General features: G+C 46.2%; 1 protein-coding gene across 1 annotated transcript in view; it reads right to left on the bottom strand.

Annotated features, from left to right (window-relative positions):
- The window catches only part of CSMD2 (CUB and Sushi multiple domains 2), a 609437-nt gene extending 590995 nt beyond the window's left edge, over positions 1 to 18442 (bottom strand). Inside the window, exon 1 of the mRNA XM_077150390.1 lies at positions 18321 to 18442. Within this exon, the coding sequence (XP_077006505.1) occupies positions 18321 to 18390 (70 nt within the window). The 5' untranslated portion in view covers positions 18391 to 18442. The remainder of the gene's footprint in view (positions 1 to 18320) is intronic.
- Between the last annotated feature and the right edge of the window lie 3458 nt (positions 18443 to 21900).

Raw genomic sequence — 21900 nt, 5'->3', positions numbered from 1 at the left:
AAATATCCACCCTGTTCCCTATGCTAGAATGCCCTTCCTCTCTGTATCTTCCACCTGGATGACTCAAGGGGTTTTAAGGCTCATTACCTCCTGTAGGAAGTCTTCTCAGAATCCTCAAGACAACTTCAAATATTCTTCCTTTGCTGGCTCATCATTCACTATGAATATCACATAATGAGGTGTTTATGCAGCTGTCTCTGCCAGTACACTCCACTAGTATGAGATTTTATTCATGCTTTTATCTCCACCACCTAGCCCGATACTTGTCCATAGTAGACACTGAGTACATATATTTTTTAAAATGAATGGATGGGTGAAATGAACTCATCTTTTTATAATGTTCAGACTTAATACCCACCCGCGTCATTTGCCTATCTATTTATGGTTTGTTTTACAGATGGTTTAGTAAAAAAGTTAAATGCTTGGGTTTTAGAAAAAGATAGACTTGGGATCAAATTTCAGCTCTGCCACTTAATGCCTTTGGGCAATTTATTTAAACTCTTTAAACTTGAGTTTTGACAGCTTTAAAGTTAACACCCACCTCTAGAGTGGTTGTACAGATGATGCAATAATGTCTGTTCAACGAGTGTCACAGTTCTTGGCACAGTATAGGTGATCAATAAATACCAACTAATCTTTTGTGTTTTTCCATATGTAGGTCTCAGTTCCTTCTTATTAAATTTATTTCCAGGCATTTGATGCAATTTTTGCTGCTCTAGTGAATGACACTTTTTCCCCATTATTTTTTCTAACTGGCTATTACTGATATACAGAAAACCTACTGATTTTTATATATTCACCTCGCATCCAACCAGGTTTCTGAACTCTGATTAATTCTAAAGATTTCTCAGTTGATTCCCTTGGGTGTTTCAGGTTTACAATCATGTTGTCTACAAAATAATAATAATTTTGAGCAGATAACTCTTTTGAGAACTTTGGCAAGAAAACTCAATTCAATTCTGCAAATATTTATTGACTGATAAGGTCAATTTTGAACAAATTTAGTCGGAGATGCCAGTGGGACATCCAGACGGAGATGGCCAGAAGGCAATTAGGGCTGTAGATTGGTCTTTGGGAGCACAGTCTGGGCTAGAGTTATGGATTTGTTGAGGTCATGCAATTAATGAGACCGCCTTTTGAGGAAACACAGAGGAGAGCTGCAGATGCTGGATAAATCACAGGGCTACTGAAGATGTCTCACCTGCCACATGGAGAACTGACTATATACATGAAGTCTGCAATCAGACTCCAGTCCATCTCTATGCATGCCTGCTGGCAGGGGCATTTTGTCTGGGCAAATGGGAGAAGCAGGGCCAAATAATGTCTTTCTTTAGAAGCGGACCAGAAGCCTCAGGAGCATGGAGCCCCATCTTAGCTCCTATCCCTTGCATATCGTGCTTCAGCTGCACCAAATAGCTCATTGTTCCAAACACCCCAGGCCCTTTCCTGTCTTCACAATTCTTGGCTCTTTGCCTGGAATGCCTTTTCCCTGCCTTCTCTACCTAGCACACCTTACTCACTGTTCCAGATTCGGTTCACACAGCATCTCCTCTGAGAAGCCACCCCTGATTTCCTGGGCAGAGGTACTCTCTAGGCTCTCTGTCTCACAGAAACAGCTGTCCATCTAGTTTCACTAGACTCCACGCCTCTTCCATTCTAATCTGTGCCTTTCATAAAAACAAACTGACCTGCCACTCTTTTGTAAAAAAACTCCCAATGTGCCTCTGGATGATGTCCCATATCCCAAATATGCACAAAAGCCCCCTCCATGAGCTGGCCCCTGGTTTTTGCCCCAGCTTCACTTCTTGCCACTCTTTCCCTTAAATGACACTCTAGACCTTTAGTGCTTCATGCTCTTTTTCTTACTCTGAGTCTTGAAACAGGCTGTCCCCTCTGACTGGAACATCTTTTCTCCATCACCTGGACTGGCCAACTCCTACTTATCCTTTAGGTCACAGCTTACATTTCTCCACTCCCAGAAGAACTTATTGTCAGCTATTCCCAGTGGTACTCCCTTCTCCCCTCTCTTGCATTCTCATACCTCTGTGTTCTCACACAGCCCTACATCCCCTATCAGCACATTCAGCACACAGTAGGACATTGTGTAGTTCTGTCTTCTTTGAGATGTGGATTCAGAGGATAGAGACCCTGCTCTGTCGGGGTCACCATGGATCCCCAGCACCTGGCACATTGCTTGGAACACAGTAGGTGCCAGTAAAGATTCATGCTATGGCTGAACCTTGCTCCTAACTCTACATCCTATTGAGTTGCGGACCCAGAGAGCTTCTCTGTAATAACTAGTGTCAAGCCCAAGGCCTGGTATACTGCAGATGTGCATTAAGAGGATAGACTCCTCACAGGGGGTTCTAATGAAGTTGTATGTGTTTTGTTTGTTTGTTTTTTCCTAAAAGGCTTAACAATCAGAGAGATTTCCATTCATGTGGGATAGTCTAATGCAGAGGTTTTTTTTTTTAACCTCAATGCTATGATATTCAGGGCTGGGCAATTCTTTGCTTTGAGGGCCTGTCCTGTGCATTGTAGGATGTTTAACAGCATCTCTGTCTTTTACCTTTAGATGCCAGTAGCAAACCCCCCCCAAAAAAACAAACAAAAATATCTCCAGGTATTGCTAAACGTCCTCTGTGTCTAATTTTAAGCTATTTTGGAGTTCCAAATAAAAGCTAGAGATACTAGAATAACTTGCATAAAGAGATCCCAAATTTTGCATTCTCTTCGGTGGAATTATGGTCTATGCATCAACCTCTAGGACCACAAGCTAGAGGTTGTGCCATGGACCCCTTTGGCAGTGTGATGGGGCCTATGGACTCTCCTCAAAAAATGGTTTTAAACGCATAAAACAAAATATATAGAATTACAAAGAAAACCAATCATACTGAAATATAGTTATCAAAATATTTTGAAAAATTGACATCTAGTAATACATGTACTCCTTCATTAATGCATTATCAGCCAGATCTAGCAGTGATTCTAATGAATACTGTAGTTTGAAGCATAAATGCTATTTCAAGATGGTTGCAACAACTGTAATGTTTTATGAAAATATCTGAGATCTTACCAATGACAAGTTCACAAGTGCTGCTAATAATATGTATTGCTGCCTATATTCACAATTGATAGAAATACTAATTTCATTAGCAGATTAGTGAAAATAAAGAGGCAAATTTCCCCATCCAAGTTAGGCACGCCCTGAATTCTTTGAAGAACCATGGCTCTCCAATCCGAATTCAATCTTTCATTTAGCAAGTCTGGGGGAGGGCTGCTTAGGGCACAGTCCTATGTTACAGGCTATATCTATGGTGGGACGAGATGGGGAGGGCAGGATGCTGGGGGTGGGAGGGTGGAGTGTGTATAGCATGGTCCGTCCCCTCAAGAAGGTCACAGTATAGTGTGGGAGACAGACACACCCCATCTTATGAAGTATGTCTCCACTTGACAAGTCGTTCAGGAAGACACTGCTGCTGGATCTCAGGAGAACAGAAGAGAATACACACAAACAAACCTAGAAAGACTGGTACTCTTTTGCAGTCTGCAAAGGAAACCAATGTTTATCCATAGGCTTCACTAACATCTCCCTCAATATTCACAATGACCCTATGATATGGCTGCTCTACCTCCTTTCCCCCTACCATTTTATAGATGAAGAGCCGAAGCTCCTCATGGTTTTAGAACATGCTCACGGTCAAGCAGGGAGCAGTGGAAAAGGTGGGATTCAAGCACAGGCCTGTGTGAAAACAAAGCCCACACTCAGGTTCTCAGACCCCACACACCACCCTCTCATTCCAATCACCATCTTGGAGGCACACTCTCAAAGCTACAGTCTTGGTTCCACTTCGTACCTGGAGCCATAGGTCAGAGCCTGCAATTTATTGAGAAGAGTTAGCACAGTTGCTGTGCCTCAGGAACATGGAAACAAAACAAGGTCTCCTTTTTCCTCTCAAGCTGGGGATGAATACAGCAAAGACACAAAACAATACATGGCAAAAGGGGAGATGCAGCAGCCTGTCCCTGTACCATATCCAATTGCTCTGTGGGAATAATCCCATGCCACTCAGCTTCCTAATTCTGACTCCAGGCTCTCAGTTTCTCCCAGATATGCTTAGCTAGATGCCACTACTGTGATCCAAATATGATTTTCATTGCCTGGTGATACAGATGCAGTTTATTGTTCATAATCTTGAACCAATAGCAAACAGGGGTATTTATTATGTCTATGGGGAATCCTGGATCAGCAAAGTTATCTCTGCATTGACAATGGCATCAAGACAGTGGCACATCCCTGGGTCAGCACCCAGAGAAGGGACTGGATATATGTGCAGATAGGTGTCTCCACCAGATTGGTCCTGTTCCTACCTGGGTCTTTCATAGTGAAAGCAGGGAGGTATTGTTGAATTCTCCTTGGCTGAAAAGGTGCCTGTTCTGAGTACAGTCAGCTGTAGAGTGGGTTACATATGAGATTTCAGGGCTTAGCAAATACTTGATTCATTCATTTACTCATTTAAAAATATTACTGATGAGAGACCCAGTTTCAATTCCCAGTCCATGCACTTCCCCAAACAAACCAAAAATCAACCAAACAAACAAACATTCAGCAAATGGTGCTGCAATAACGGGATACTCACATGGAAAAATAATGAAATGTGACCCTACCATACAGCATACAAAAATATATATATATTACTGAGCATTCACTGTGCCCCAGGCACTATCCCTGCCACCATGGAGCTTACAGTCTAATAATAGATTATTAACCAACTTCTCTGTGCCAAATACTTCTATGTACTTTACATATAATAACTCAATCTAAGTTCACAGCTGTTTCACATAGGTACTATTATTATTTCCATTTTATACAAGAGTAAATTAATGCTCAAAAAGGGTAAGCAACCTGCCCACGGTTAGACAGCTGGTAAGTGGTAGAAACAGGACCCAGTCCCACACAATCTGGAGCCAAACCCTGTCTTCTTAACCATTTGGATGGATGGATGGATAGATGTGTGGATGGATGGATGGATGGATGGATGGATGGATGGATGGATGGATGGATATGTGGGTAGGTAGCTGATAGGTGGATGGATATTTATTTTGGCCAATATGTCAAGCCATACTTTTATCCAGATAGCTCTGATAGGTCACTGGACCTTGCCTTAGGGAGACCTTTCCTCAAAGTAGCAGTCATCTCAGCTCAGGTTCCTAGGCTTCAGCTCGATTGCCTGCCACTTTGGAGATGAGCCTGCTATGATGGGGTCCAGCCTGGCATCAGAAGGGAGAGCATATGGGGAGGCCTGTGTCCATAGGGCTTAGCAGAAGGGAAAAAAACTTAACTTGGGAAATAGGAGGGAATTGTCAAAACTATATGAAACCAGGCTTACATTTCTGTCTTTCCCAAAAACCTGAGTATATCTTGATGGCAAGAACTACATCAGACTACATCTGATTCGCAATTCAATCTCCAGAACAGAGTTTGGCTCTTCAAAGAAACTCAGTTAATATTTGCTTAAGAAATAGATTAATTATATGCAGTTCTTAATCTGTCTCTCTCTCTCTCCTTTTTTGGCTTTATGTTCATTTCTTCATCCCTTAGAAAACTCATGGCTGCCATTTTGTTGTTACATACATCCACAATGTAATTGGCTCCACCCATAAGAAACTCAGACAACTAACTTCAAGTTCTTTTCCCTCAAGTAAACCACACTAGAAAATTAATAAAAATGGAAAACCCTAATGTGGTGCAGTGGAAAGAGTCAGAAAACTAGCTTCTGTGCTCTACTTTGCCATTTAACAGCAAGGAATATGGTCAAGTCTCTTAGTCATCCAACAGCCCTATCCCTCCCTATAAAAAGACCAATAAAATGGGTCTTTCAAGGCCACCTCCACTTGGATGCATGAGGCAGCAGACTAAAGTCCTGCCTGCCCAGAGGGCAAGAGCTACTATCCATGGTCCTGAACCACCAAGGCCCCAGGACCGTTGTTTCTTCTGACCCTAGGGATGCTTGTCCAATCTTTCCCAGGATTTCTGAACCAGGTGATGAACAGAAAGAATTTGGTAGGATGAGGAAGCAGAGAGAGAGAGAGAGAGGAAGGAAAGGGAGAGGATGGGGTGTAGGAGGAGATGGGAAATGCTAGAGCTCCACCTACCTAGGGTCTTGAATGCCTAAGACACTGTCTTCCAGCCTTAATCCAGATATAAACAGAAGCCACACTAAAGGTGGTTTGCCCCAAGGAGGCCTGGTGTAGGAGACAAGGGGCTGGTCTCTCAGGGGTGTATTTCTGAGATGTTCCTGGCACTTACCCTTACTAGTTAATGAAGAGGAAGAGTGCAAGTGGGAAACTAGCTCCCTGGAGTTGTGGGATGGGAAGACTTGAGACAAAGATAGATTCTCACAGTACGTGAGAGACAAAACCTGACAGCTTGAGGGCCAGAGCCAAAGAGTTCATTGCATGTGGTTCCCAGCTGTTGGGTGAAGTCTATGCTTCCTTGGTAGACTACAATATCCTCCCCTTCCCCATTCCTCTTGCAGCGTCACACTGCACATCTGCTGGGGATCCAAATGTCTCACTCATAGAGCCATACACGGTGACTAAAGGGCAAGCTTAATCCAGACCTTTCTTTACATTAAGATACTAAAAAGTCATTACCCTGTGTTCCCCAAACTTCAGCAGAATGCTGCTCTTTTTACATGCGAAGAAAAGGGCCTTCTGTTTTGATTCTCCAAATGCATATTTTAATTTATATGAACTCTGTTGGTGATTTGAAAAATTCTTCTTTATCAAAAGGGAGAATTCAAATTGGGCCTTTGTGTTCAAGAAAATTATTTATGGGGTCAGCCCTGGCCTAGACCAAGGATTCACTCATTCACTCATTCTCTACTTACTCATTCACTACTCATTGTACATCTACCACATGCCAGACACAGGACAGATGTCTCTGTTAAAGGAGCTTCCATTTTCTTGCTCCCCCTCCCCAGCTGGACCTGCCTCTTTCCTATTTTTCCAAAAAGCCAACCATGTTTCTGTTCCTCCGAAACACCAGCCATCCCTTGCCTTAAGGCTTTTGCTTCTGCTTTCTCCTCTTCTTGTAAAATTCTTTCTCACAAATGTGGAGAACTTTTTCCCCTCCTTTCATTCAAATGTTCCTTTTCAATGAAGTCAACTCCGACCACCTCCTATAAAATTGTAACTTACCTCCAACCCAGTATGTCCAATCCCCCTTATCTGTTGTATGTTTACTTTTTTCCCATGGCATTATCACTCCATGGCACCCTGTAGGATTTACTTATATATTGTATTTGTCTGTTTTCCTCTACTAGACTATTCACTCCAGAAACAGTTCACTGATACATCTCAAGTGCCTACAACAGTGCCTGGCTCTTCCTTTTGGCTGCCCATGTCTCCTTGACAGGCCTGTCTTCCATCCTCCTCCCCTGCCCAAGAAGAAGGACAGAGCTGGAATGTCTTGGCCTGGGAGAAACTTCATTTTAATGAATTCTTTTCAAACATCTTTCTTGCTCTCCCTTTTTTAAGCTTGAATGAACTGTAGGAAAAAATATATCTGAGTGGGTGGATAGATAATCTAAAAATTGTGTCAGGAGTAGTGGAGAAATGCACTTCCTCTTAGCATTTCTATAAAAGGAAAGCACAACAGTTCCATGGTTGCCCCTCACCCATATTCAAGCAAAGCGTGGTTCAGAACCTGCCCCAGGGACTCTAGATTTCTGCCTAGAAGACATCCATGGCCATTGCCCAGCTGCCCATTCTGGCTTGAGTGACCTTTGCTCAAGGGAAGATCTCCTGGCAGACCCTACAAAGGCAATGTCCTCTCAAAACACATCTGTCCCTGAAACAATGGTGAACACGTGTTCCCCACAGTGAGGATATTGTGCAGGCCATATTTGGGCAGGAAAGCAGGAACATGCTTATGTTCAAGCATCACATACCCCATGGCCACCTGTTAGGTAGGAGGAATTTGCTATGGTCTAACTAAGTGGTTACAGGTGGGAGGCCTCTCACGCCCTTACAGTCCATTGGCCTCTACTGAGCTACAGTTGGGAAGGGTGCCTGCAGGAGGTGTCATTCAAAGAGGGTTTGGAAGTTTGGGTCACAGCTCCACAGGCAGCAATGTGAGAAGTACAGTAGGATAATAACTAATTAATAATTTGAATTTTACCCCTTTCAATTAAAGGCAAAAAAAATTATCCTCCTCCCCATGTGTTCAGAGAGGCCTTTTCAACATCCTTTCCCTGCTTAATTTTTCACCAGAGCACTTAGCACCATCCCAACTTTTCTTATATATTTAATTGTTTATCTGTTTGCTGTCTGATCCATGCACCAGAATGCAAACTCCCTGAGGTCAAAAATTTGTTTTCTTTCTTCCTTTTTTTTATTACTGAATCAACAGGATCTAGAATAGGGCATGGCCTATAGTAGCTGTTCAATGAATACTTGATGAATGAATGAATGTGACCTAAGGTTGGAGGTGGGGAATGACAAGAGAGAGAGGGTCAAAAGTCTGGGGCTTTTCTCCTGTGTCCTTCATTCTTTTTGGTAACAACCAAAAAGAGGAGAGAGAGGAAGATAACCAAGAGATTTGGATGAGTAGATGTCTTTGAGTTGGGCTTGTGGCAGACCAGTTTCTGATACGTGAGTGATGGGGAAGGCCATCCACCGCAGGACCTCTGCCCCCAGGTCCCTTCTAGCTCAGAAGAAGAATGGACACTATGCTCACTAGATCTTACCAATCTGAGAGACTTACCTAAGGTCAATGTAATGTTTCTTCCTTAAGGCTACTGAATCAATAGCTCTACCTGTCAACTAAAATGTCCATAGTCCTTCCCACTTTTTATTATATCCTAAATCAATGCTTTTCCAATTTTTATTGTGTATAGGAATCACCTGGGCATTCAGGAGTTCTGGGTGGGGTCTGAGAATCTGCATTTCTAACAAGTTTTCAGGTGACACTGATATAAATCCTTGATTATAGTGGCTGGTTCTCAACTTTGGTGGCACCTGGGAAGCTTCGTAGATTCTCAGTGCCCAAACCCTACCGCATAACAATTAAATTAGAACCTCTTTGAGTGGAATCCTAGCAATAGTGTGGCCAAGGTCAAGAATCAGTGCTCTAAGGGCACTTATCAAGGGTGGCCGACTCACATGAGAGGAGAGCCATTGTTTTGACTGCCATCCTTCTCTTATGGTAATAAGATGTTTCAGAGGTCCCATAGCCTTGGAACCTCTGAAACTTCCACATAGCTGTTGAGGGTCAGGCAGCTGGAAGGAACTTTCCTGCCTTCTTCACCTACTGACTTCCATTTCTCACTTCTCTCCCAAGCTGGTAGGGAGTTATCACTCTCTTCCACGGTCTGGTAGAACAAAGCTTCTCTATGGGGAGCAGGGGTGATTTGTCTGGAGACATTTTTAGTAGTCACCACTGAGGAGATGCTACTGGCATCTAGTGGATAGAAACCAGGGATGCTGCTAAATATTCTCCAGTGCACTGGACAGCTCCCCCTCTCCCCCTGCCCCAAACATTCCCATAACAAAGTATTGTTCCAGGAGTAAAAGGAAGTCCTACAGCTAAGGGTTTGGAGTAACTTTTCCACCTTTCCAAGCTGTACTCTTCCTCCTGAGGTGCTGGAGATGCAAAGATGGATTGCAGTGCAGTCTAAGAGGAGTCTTTCACAGCATTCAGAGCCCTTGTCTTCTCTTAAACTTCAAGCCTAACTGCGGGGCCCGGTCTAGCCTACCCTAATAGTCTTACTTATCCTTGGGAAATTCTCCCTTAGGTGCCAGTTTGTCCCACCTGACAACGTTCATCCAGCCTTCCCCAATCCATTGCATATGTCTATAGGCCTCTGAACCCAAACCATATTCATGATTTGAGCTCTTTCTCATGAAACCCATGCAAACCAGGGGTATGGCCAATCACTCCTAAGACCTCTGTGAGGTTAAGAAGACATCTGCCCAGAGCCTGACTCCTAAATGCCTTCATTTCCTAATCTCAGCCATGACTCAACCCAGATACCCTTCATGCATGTCCTGGGCACTTGACGCATGCCAAGCATTGCTTTAAAATGCTTTACCTGGGAGGTGGATACAACTGTTACTCCACATACAGATGCACATTAACTTAGTCCCAGAGTCTAAGTTTCCCAAAGGGAGTGTCAGCGAAAGAGTAGGAGGGTGAGGACATAAACCTAGGCAGTTTGGGTCTAGAGCCCATGAATTTAACCACTACACCATATGGTCCCTTATGTATTTTACCCTACAACAACCCAGGCAGGCTTGGATTCTGTTCCTGATTTTGCAGATGGGAAACCAGCTTCTCAAAGGCTCAGTAACTTTCCTGAATCACTCGGCTATTTACTATTACCCCTGGAATTTGTATCTAAGACAGACTCAAAATTCCATGCTCAGGACAGAGGGGGAAACTGTAGGCTTTAGAAGTCAGCATCATTTATTTACTCATCCATTTGTTCATTCTTTGTGGAAAAGGAAGGAAAGGAAACTCCAGACACAAGGGAAGGCAGGTATAAATACCCAGAGGCTATGACAGGGTAGAGAAAGGGACATAGAATCAAGAGATACTTTGGAAGCCAAATCTCCGTTCCCTACAACAACCGGGTTGGATAATGACTTTCGGCTGGAGAAGCTTCCCATACCCACAGGCATATAGTACTCCCCAGTTTGGAGAGCAGGTATGGCCCTCACATGTGTTCCTGGATACACACATGTAGGCTGTGCACAGATGGTGCATGCACACTTCCCATCAGCCCTGATCATGCACATGTGTGTGTGTCCGTATGTGTCTGTGTGTGTGTGTGCACGCGCATGCGCATGCGGGTAGCGAGCTGGCAGGCCATTCTGTAGAAGCCCTGCAGCACTGTTGCCGTTCACCAAAATAGCATCGAGCAATTTAGGTCAGGAAGAAAGGACTTTGTTATTATTACTAGTTACTGGTGAAGTTATTTAATAAGAATGTCACATCCAATTGGGACCATGGTGGGAACTGTCAGCAGGAAGAATGTAATTACACTACCTGGAGGCACTCCGGGCCCCACCGTGTGCACATCTCCCAAAGCTGCCCGGAGATGGACGCTTTCCTGGCCCTGCTGCTGCCTGGAGGCCGTTTTCTTAGGTGGAGCCGCTGCACCAAGCCCCCAGCAGCCAGACCTATGCTGCCCCTGTTCCCGCCCAAGGAGAGCTACTTGACGGGGGACCTCCAGGCCCCACTGGGGGTCCCCTGAGTCACACCATCCATGGCTGGACAGCCCAATGAAGTCCAGAGGGGAGATGGTCTCAGGACCGCAGCTCCCTTCTCCAATTCCATATAAAGGTCCAATAGACATACCGCAGAGGCATAGGAAGGCCACACATCCATTTAACCACCGCCCCGGTCCAGACCCGCTGCATGCTCTCTGCATCACTGCTAAATCCTCTGAACACACAACTGCCCTGTGCCTCTTTCTCCACCATTCCATCCTGTGCAGGCTGCAAGAGTGACCTGCAACCCCTCCCCCTCATTACACAGGTGCAAGCCAGCCTGACTTCCAACTGCAGGTGCCTGCACTTCTTGGCCTGGGGGCTTTCCCTGGCCTCCAAAGCAGAAGTGCTGCAAAATTAGCACTCTACGTAGGAATAGCCCCCAGCTGTCAGGTGCCAGGCCAGGTAACACAGAGTTAGAGGACAAACACCCCAGATGCCTTATCCCTTGAGGCCTGCGTTCTACATTGGCCTCCAGAATGCCCCAGTGGGATTACGTTCCAATTACCTATGGTAGTAAATGGCTTGGAAACAAACCTTTTATTGACAGTCCTCTCTCTGTTTCTTGCCTCACCTCCCCACTCCTCAACAGATGTTTTCTGGGTCATCTCTGAAATAAACCACTTGCACTCAGATCTTTGTTTCAGGGGAATTCAACCTGTGACACTTCCCCTTCTCAGTCTCGCAGTGGCTCCCAATCCACTCCCTAATGGGTAAAGCCTGACCCTTTCCTACAGCCCCCTGTTTGGGCTGAACCCACCCACTACATGCCCCTTGCTATTCACTGTGCTGGCCCCTGAACTTGACCACCTCCCCTCAGCTGGGCAAGCAAAACCCAGGGGTCCTTGGCGGTGAGCACAGCTTCCATGACCCTGTAGTCAACATTATGTGAGAGTGGCACAGCTGTGGCATAATGAGTTTGGGGGATGGGAAGTGGGGAATGGACCCAGCACGAAGCCATTGCCCATTCTCCAAGTATTGTCTTGGGACACAGTGGGGTACTGCGCTCCCACTTTGCTTCAGAGTGTGTATCCGCTGGGGTTTCTAAAAGGTCTACATCCTTGGTCCCTTGCAACCAGCATCTGGTCACCTGGGCAAGGGAGAGGGAGAGGGCTAGGAGGCCATGTAACACTGCAGTGAGGGGACAGGCTGGCAACACCTGATTGCAGCAGTCGGGAGGCGCCACGCTGGGCAAGGCAGGCTCCTCGTGGGCAGGCAGAAGAAACAAGCACTGGTCAGGGACGAAGGAAAAGGAGACAGTGAGAGGTTGGGAGAGAGGGATATAAATGTCAAAAGCGATAGACAGTGGAGGGAGTGGGGGCACAGAGATAAGGATATGCCATGCAGACAGATGGGTAAAGAGACAAAGGTAGAGAAAAACAGGGACTCATTGGGGAAAAAATAGACCGTAAGAGAGATGAGCAGATAAAATGAGAGACACAAAGACAGACTAAGAGGAAGAGAAAGAGAAAGGCAGACAGGAGAGGAGGAAACAAGAAACTTAGAGTGTGAGAGAGAGAAGTGATGGAGATGCAGGAAAGAGACAGACAATGCAGAGAGAGTCCAAACCAGAGGCAGAAAAAAGCCAAGAGAGAGGGACGTAGAAAGGGAGGCCCCGCCTTCCCACACAGTACCTGGCCGAGGCTCTGTCGATGTCAGGTAACACAGAGGGCCCTGCGCGAGTTAACTGGGAAGAAAGAGAGATGGGCTACAGGATATTCTTTCAAGAATATATAAGTGGAAGAGAAACAGGGCAGTAGCTAAGGATGAGTTCAGGGTCCAAAGAGAGCCTTCTTTTTAAATTTCAACCTGTTTTTAATTTAAGGAGAAAAATCGCTAGAGAAGAAAAATAGAAGGGGGTGGGTGGTGAGGAGAGAAAGAGAAGGCTGGGGTCCAGGGCTCGCATAAGTGGGAACTGCAGGAAGGAGCCCCCCTCCCCCACTTCCTCAGCAAGTAGGAAGAAGGAGCAGGGCCCATCAGGAGAGGTATCTCCTGGATGTGGGAGAAATCCATTCCTGATGGGCTGTATATCCTCAGTGAGATACCGGCGAGGTGAGGGACCTGGGAATTTGTGTCTTAGAATGGCTATTTTTAGGATTAAGATGGGAAGCCAACCAGGTATCAGGCAGAAAGAGGGCAAGGCCATCTGGGTTGGGCTCAGGTAGGGGGCGGTGAGTTCACAGTGGCAGCAGGATTCCCAGCCTGGGTGGAAGCAGGAGCTGCTTAGTGGGACTGACTCAGGGCTGGGATGTGTAGGGCAGGGGCTGCAGATGACCAAAGGTGGAGGGTCTCGGAGAGTCATTCAAAGGGCGGGCTGTGGATACTGGACTTGGGAGAAGCCGTTGAGGTGAGTTGAGTTTTTGAGAGAAAACAACTCTTTGTCTATCTTTTGTCTGGCTTTTAAAGAGGCTTTGCCCCTGCCGTGACTCCCCCTCAGACTCCTCCAAGAAACAAGTACGATGAACACAAAGACAGAAAATCCCATGGGCTCGGCTCTTATGGAGACTCTCTGTAAAAATTTGGGGGAATCTGCACCCACAGATAGGGCTGTTTTGCTTGGGTCTAAGGATATGTCTCTTCCTTTCCCCCTGCCCCCAGAAACCCCAGACAGCTCTAGCTCCAATCCAGCAGGCTGTTAAAGAGGCTGCAGCTGTACTGCGAGAGAGGCCCTGGGTGTCCAAGGAAGCCCGGAGGTCAAGAGTAGGCAGAGACCCCATCATTCCGAGTGCAGAGAACCAGGCCTGTCCTCCCTGAAGGACCCCCGAGCATGGCAGGGTCTGTGCAGCTGCTGGCTTGGCTGGGCCCTGGCAATCACCAGGCATGGCTGTCAAGCACAGACTCACAGCCTGGGTCTTCAGAGAGTTACATGGAGATGGGAAAACAGAACCCTGGGGTTATGTGAAATGAATGACTCTAGATCTGGCTTTTGTTTGCAGGAAACCCCTGCCTTGGACTCCCACAGAGCCTAGAGTGTGATCTGGGAGGGCCTGACCCCTAAGATCTGGCTGCTTAGGACAGTGATGGAGGTGGGGTGAATGGCAGTCATTGTCAAGGTCTGGCTTGCCCCTGGGGCTGAGTGAGATGCTCACAAAGCCTAACTCCTGGCACACAGAATTTCCATACCCATGCACACTGTATATGTGCATACACCTCCCCACAGACACACCTCTTGCTCACACAGTCCCCTCATGTGCACAGATGCACACACCCCACACTCCCACGCAACTCCTCCACCACCCAGGTTGGAGAGCTCAGTGGGCCTACCTGCTGCTCCTCTCCCTCCACCAGGGCCCCAGAGGCCTCTGAGAAGAATTTCTGAAATTTTGGGTACCTTGTGTTTGGTGCTGGTGAAGTGGAAGATGGAGGGATATTGGGGGATGAGGGGAGGGAGTGCAAAATCCTGGGCAGAAAAGGACAAGTGCCATGTTGGATGACATCTGTTTATTGAGCACCTACCATGTGCTGTATCTGATGGGTAGGTAGACAAAGGAGAATCAGATACTGTTTGTTCTTAAGCCCTAGGTAGCAACTGGTGCTGTGGTGTGAGTGGTAGAACTGCGTGTGTGTCTGGTGAAATTAATGCGTGTGAACATGCATGTGTGTGCAGAAGCAAGTATGTGCAAATGTGCTTACATATGTGGGTCAGAATATTAGAATACACTGATGGATGCATGCAAGTGTGGGGGAATTGGAAAACGAGTCCAAGATGGTTAGATTTAATCTGCTCTGCTCCCCACTATCACAGACATGTACATTTTCCAGGCCTTCAGCTCCTCTAGCCTGCTCACTGCTCCCAGCGCACACGAAGCATCTGCAGCACAGCCGCAAGGAACAGACACAGTCCGTGCGGTCAAACAGACCTGAATTCATGGCCTCATTTTGCCACCACTTGCTGGCTGTGTGGCCTTGGGCAGCCTGCTTACCTTCTCTGAGCCTCAGCTCCCTCATTTGTAAAGAAGGGGTAATAATACCTCCCTCAGGGGCATGCTGGGAAGATTAAATGAGACCACGGATGTGAAACTCCAGGCACAGTCAGCTCAATAAACTAATTACCACTCATCCTTTCCCTTCCACTCACCCCTGTGCCTTTTGTTCATCCAATTGATAAATATTTATTGAGTGCTAACTGTGTGTCAAGCCTGCTCTGGGGCCTGGGGATGGAAAGCCCCCATCCTCTTCCTCTGAACAGCTTATTTTCTAGTGGGGAGACAGACAATAAACAGGTAGGCACGAAGCGAACAATACAAGGAGCGTCATGAGAGCTATGAAGAAGTAGCTCCCCTGGAGCAGAGACCTCAGTGAGGTCTGGGGGAGCTCCCAGGCAGAGGGAACCCAGCAGGCAGGAACGGACAGCAGCCAGGAGCAAGCTTGTTTTCAAGACACGGGTGAGAAAACCAGCCTGCCTGGGGTGCAGAGAATGGGATAGGAGTGGAGAGATGAGATGGGGTCCGATGGGCAGTTGGGTCCTGATCAATGTGGGTTTTAATTTAGAGCAACGGGAAGCCCAGGCAGCTGGACCCACCGTTTTAACTGTGTGCATGTGTGGGGGAGGAGACCTTGTCAGATCTGCAGGCTTTAGTATCTCTCTGTGAAGACTGCAAGGAGGTGAGAGCCGGAGAAGCAGGCAGACTAGCCAAGGAGCTATTGTCCTGGGGAAAAGGCCAGTGGGGCTTTCAAGACGCGCCCTACCCTACCTCTACTTACAAAGCTCTCTCTGCCTCCTCACCATCATCCAGCAAACCACCATTGTCCAGCTCCTCTCTTGAGGTGCCTTCTCTAGTGACACCGGCCACTTTCTTCTCCAGCTCCTTGTCTCTGCACATCCATGGGGCTGGGCTCCTGATTTAAAGGGCAAAACCAGCACTGTCCTACCCAGGACTCAAGAACACATATGATACTGATTCCCCTTTGTGCTTAATAAATGTATATGTCCAATATGGTACCTGCCCTTTTCTGCCCAGGATTTTGCACCTGCCCTTTGGCTCCCCCCGCCTCCCAACTTGCCAACTAATGCTTAATTTTTGTTCACAAACTTTATGAAATACCTGCCATGTGCTGGATCTTTTTGAGTATGTGTTGTCATTCAACTTTCCAAAAGTTCTATGAGACAGGTATTATAATTCTCTTTACAGAGGAGGGTGCTACAGATCAGAGAGGTTAGGTGACTGGCCTCCAGTGGCACAGACAGCTGGTTGTGGCAGATCCAGATGAGAACGTAGTTAGTTATACTTGACCCAGAGTCTAAGCTCTTCTGCCAACTCCCCTGGTGCAGGGAAGGGAGCCAGGTCTTTTATTTTAATAAACAAATGGGTGCATTTATCTTGCAAGCTATTTACACTGGCTGGACCAGCCTAGGGATTTCTCCATTCTGCACTCTCTAGGAGTGTGTACAGACTGGCCCCTGGATGCCGAATTGGCCTTGGCTTCAATTCTGGCATCCTGCACTCCTCCCTTGGACACTACCCCAGGCACCCAGCTTGGGGGACTTGCTTGACTCCAGGGATCCCAGGAAGTGGAGGGTAAGTGGAAGCCGCATCCTCCTGTTGACCCCCACAGCTGCAAGGCCTCCCTGTGAGGTAGCACAGAGTGGGCAGGGCAGGACCCAGGGAACGCACCATCATCAAGCTGCTCATTCCCTTCCAGGCATTAAACATCTCTCTGATTTGCCGGTGGAGCAAGTCCAGAATTCCCAGTCAGTGGATGAGCAGCTGGGGTGCAGGGTGGTGGTAGAGTGAACTGGGCTCCAGCAGCAGCCAGAGATGCTGAGCCCTGCTCAGGGATTTTATTTTTCCTCAAATGTCTGAGTGCCTGAGTCTCTTGAGTTCTAGAACTTGGGACTAGAAATAGCACCTGCTTCATAAGTTTCTTTAAGAATCAAATAAGAGGTCTATATGCCACCCAGCACAGTACTGACACATAGCAGGGGCCCTCCAGTGTGCAGCCCAGCAGAGCTCCTCCCCCTCCTCCTGTCACCTTGGCCTCAGCTGCCTGGCCATGGCCATCCCTGTCCATAGGGCAGACAGGACACGGTGGTCCTCAGATTCCAGGTTCCCCTGCACTTTCAGTGGCGAGGTGAAGCAGACAACTGCCAAAGGGCAAAAATCCCTCAAATTCAGCCACCACATTATTACTGGTGGTGGAGGGAGGGGATTTTTTCAGACAATGCTGGGCTGTCCCTAGTTGGAAGCCCCAGTAGCAGGCGCCCCCAGGTGTACCATCTTCTCTCAGTTCAGCATGCTTCTTCACGGGCCCAGGCACAGCGCCCGAGCCACCTTTGGAGAGCTGCCTTTGGAATGCCTGGTTTTCAACTTCCTGCCCGTGACTGCCTGAGAGTAGGGTGGGAGTTGAGGACTCGTGGATGCTCCTCCAGGGCTCCTTGCTCCAGAAACTCCAGGTCACACAAGCTGGAAACCTCAGGGTCGGCTTTGCCTCCTCCAGCTCCCTCATCCTCCACATCCAACTAGTCACCCTGTCAGTCAACCCCATCTGCACACACCTCTTGTGCCCATGATGGGTGAGCTCAGCAACCCGCCTGCACCACTGAATGGTCTCTAACCCAGTCTCCCTGACCTCAGTCTCGCTTTATTGCTAGTGACAAACTAATTTGTCTAAAACACAAATCAGACTCTGTCACTTCTCTGCTTAAAACCCTTCAAACAGGGCGGGCCGCGGTGGCTCAGCGGGCAAAGTGCTTGCCTGCTATGCCGGAGGACCTCGGTTCGATTCCCGGCCCCAGCCCATGTAACAAAAACAAAAAAACAAAATACAATAAAACAAGAAAATGTTTAAAGATGTTTCCCTTTCTTCCTTCCTTCCTTCCTTCTATCCTTCCTTCCTTCTCTCTGTCTTTCCTTTAAAAAAAAAAAAAAAAACCCTTCAAACACTCCTCACTTTCTCCCAGCGAAAAATCTAAATTCATCACGACATACAAGGGAACTTCATGACCAACCTCTGTGGAACTCTGTCCCTAACCTCCCTGTACACAACAAGCACACAACAGTTGAGCTGGAAGGAGTTCTTAGGTCTCCCATCCAGCAGCTCACCTCTGTGTCTTTGCACGTCTCTCCATATTTGCACACTTCTGCATCCTTGCACACCTGTCTTTGCACACATCTACCTCTTGGCACGCCTCTGCATATTTGCACACGTTGGTCTCTCAGCTAGAATATCCTTCCCCATTGTGATGAAAGAGTCAGAATTCTCTGAACATATCTGAGTGCTCACTCTGGGTCACCTGAACCATGGGCTAGCTGAAACCAGGACACCCAGTTTCAACTTCAGAAGGGACAAGAGGGCTTCCTTTCCTCAGCAAAGGGAACCCCACCTTTTCATGGACCACACATTCCTTAGTTGTGGGATGGCTGACCTCCCTAGACAGTTCCCATAAAGAGCCCACACCTAAGTAGCATGTTCACTATTGGGTTGAACTTCACTATTGGGTTGGCTCACATGTCTGACCCGTAAGGAGGGAGAGCAACAGAGGGCCAGGACCCCCTCTGGAGCGCAGGCTGACGCTGAATGTCCAGCAGAGGGTCACGGCCCCAGCACGTCCCTCCAAGGCGATAAAGGAAGAACGGGAGACCGGTGCATTCTCATCTTGCTGTGCTGGCAGTGTCAGCTTTTCTTGCTCCTAATAAAGCCTGCTCCTCTACCTCTGCCACGTGACATAAAATTCATCCCAAGCCCCACAAAAAGACCCACGTTACTTGTCAGCCTCTTGTCTCTGTTATCCTTCTTTTTCCCATTAAGGCCCAAATCTCCCCTCCTTTGCTTCCCTCCTTTGTTACCTCCCCAGGCAGAGTTACTTGCTCCCTCCTTTGTGCTCCCAAACACACTCATTCATTCATTCATTCAACCAGCAAACACTGGTGAAGCACCTCTTACTGTCAGGCCCTGTTTTAGGTCCCAGGATGGAATACTGGATAAGATGTGGTCCTCGCTGTGGTGCAGCCTAGCACTTTCTATTAGCATCTATCTCCTTTTTTAAAATACCACCTGTTTCTATATCTAGGTTGTGCGCTAGGCTGCCAGTTCCTCCCAGACCAGCATGGTGCCTTGTTAACGAGGTTGTCCTGGTATCTAGCACAGGACCCTGCACACGGGTTGTCTGAATAATAGAAAAAACAAGCCTTTCAAAATCGTGAAAGCTCCATGAAATGAGTCAGCCCATATTTACTGATGCATGCATTGTTATGGATTGTGCAAAGTGCCCTGTTTCACAATTCCCCTTCTCCAGGCCTCTTTTCCAATGATAAGACTTAACAAGTCCTAGAAGAGAGCACGCTCTGGGGACAGGGAGGGAGAACATCACAGTCTGGGCATCTCTGGCCGGCTGGCGGGCAAAAAGGAAGGGAGCTTTTGTTTGCTTGCAGCCTCCTCCTCTCTGTGTGTCCATCACTTCATAAGCATCTGTGTTTGCCTGGACACAGCCTGCAGACTTTGCCCCCAAACTTCAAGCACTTATTAAATCTCAACTCATTACAACAATAGCCTGAGGAGGGGGAAGTCATCAAATGGAAGTTTCTTTTCTCTCTTCTAGACCCAAGGGAGGAAGAGGCTACAAAGATCCCTTCAGGTTAATTCAGTAATGTGAAGACTTCACGTTTTCATTTTCAATTCGGTAATTGCTACATTGCCACAGTAACACGTGTTGCCCTATGTTAAATTAGAAATTGAAAAAACAAGCATTAAAACATGCATTGTTAACTTCTCTATATTTTTTTAAGTGAAAAAGGACTTTCTCTAAGGATGACACAAAACCACAAAGCCAAAACATTGATCAATTTGATTGCATAAAAGCGCAAAACTTCCATATATCAAAAAAAAAAGAAAGAAAGAAAGATATCAGAGCATCTAAAGACAAGTTCCAAACTGGGACAGAAAAGGTTTTCTACACCACAACAGATAAAGAGCTAATGTCCTTTTGCAAAGAGTTCTTACAAATCAATAAGAAAAATACGAGCACAATAGAAATTAAGCAAAGTGCATGAACAGACAGTTTTCAGGAAAAAAGACATAGATGACAAAAAAAACAAGAAAAGATGTTCAATTACACTTTTAATTGAAGAAATGCATTAATGAGATACCTTTCTGATAAATGTCAGATTGACAAGGCTTTTAAAAGATGTTGGAAACGTGTAGAGCAGTGAGTGGTTCCTTGACCAGCAGCACCTGGGAACTTGTTAGAAATGCAAATTCTCAGATTCTACAGACCTAATCCACTCAGAACCCACCTAACCCCTGATCTACTGAATCAGAAAATCATGGGGTGAGGCCTAGCAATCTGTATTTTAACAAGCTCCAGGTGAATCTGAAGCACTCTAAGGTTTAAGAAACACTGGTTTAGAACTCTCAAATACCATGGTAATATTTAAATCAATGAAATTTGACACTTTTATCAACACGAGGCAGGAAATCCATTCTGGAGACGTGTTCACCCATGTTGATATACACACACATTAACATATCATACATATATATACAAATATGTATGTATACACATATATACACACATAATTATTCTACTGTCACATTGTGCGGGATAGCCAAAAACTGGAAAAAGCCTAAATAATAAAGGGCTGAGTGACTAATATATGATGACTTATGGAATACTATGCAGCCATTAAGAAGAATGAGATGAATCTACATACACCTACCCAGAAAGACATGAAGAGTTACTGCTAAGTGAAAAAAGCACATTATAGGATAGTATATATAGGACTGAATGGTCCCAATTATGTGAGATACAATGAATTTTTATCTTGCACGTCTACTTTCCTATATTCTTTGAAAACTTCTGGAGTGATTCAGAATCAACTATTCGTAGCAGTTAATTTTAAGAAGTGGGACTGGGGATTTGCACGGGGGATAACTTCTTTTTCACCACACTATTTGGAAATATACTGTTTGAATAGTTGCCCTGAGCATGGATTAATTTTATAGTAATTAAAAAGTAGCATTAACTAATTAGCTTAAAGGAAAGTGGAAGAGTCAGCAAGTGAGAGAAGCCTGTCAGGGAGAGGAGGAAAACTAGGTCATTTGGGTAACTGCATTTGAGACTCTTCAGGAGCTGATGGAGAACCTCAGAAATCTCTTTGGTGCTTCATCTTTGGTCACACAGGTTGCTTTGGCAAAGACACACAAAATACTCTGTTTCACTGAACCGGCAGCTTTCAAAATAAATTACTTACTTAAGGTAAACACACACACACACACATACACACACATCACATCCATTAAATAAGGCAAAGGCCCTTGAGCCACGTAATTTCCTGCACACCTGGGTGTGCGGTGGACTGGTAGCACTGGCTGTCATGCGGCTTACAGCAGAGGACAAACAGGAAGTCTCCATTACAAATTACACATGAGTATGAACACCAGTGTGGACAAGTCCCAGATTTGCACGTCAGAGTGAACTTTATTGCCCTTATTGTATTTGTGCATTAGAATAGTGACACAATCTGTTTTCACAAAGCTATGTCATCAGGGTCTTATTGGTGTTTCAGGCTTGATATAACAAGAGTTTTCATTAAAGGCCTGATAGTAACTGTTAAGAGAATGTTGCAGAGAAGTACAGGCGCTTATCTACAGGCAGCCCCTCTAAGAAGATGTATTTTATTCTCC

The sequence above is a fragment of the Tamandua tetradactyla genome, chromosome 2, assembly GCF_023851605.1.
Source record: "Tamandua tetradactyla isolate mTamTet1 chromosome 2, mTamTet1.pri, whole genome shotgun sequence".
In the NCBI taxonomy this organism is placed as follows: domain Eukaryota; kingdom Metazoa; phylum Chordata; class Mammalia; order Pilosa; family Myrmecophagidae; genus Tamandua; species Tamandua tetradactyla.
This window is presented reverse-complemented; position numbering and strand designations above follow the sequence as displayed.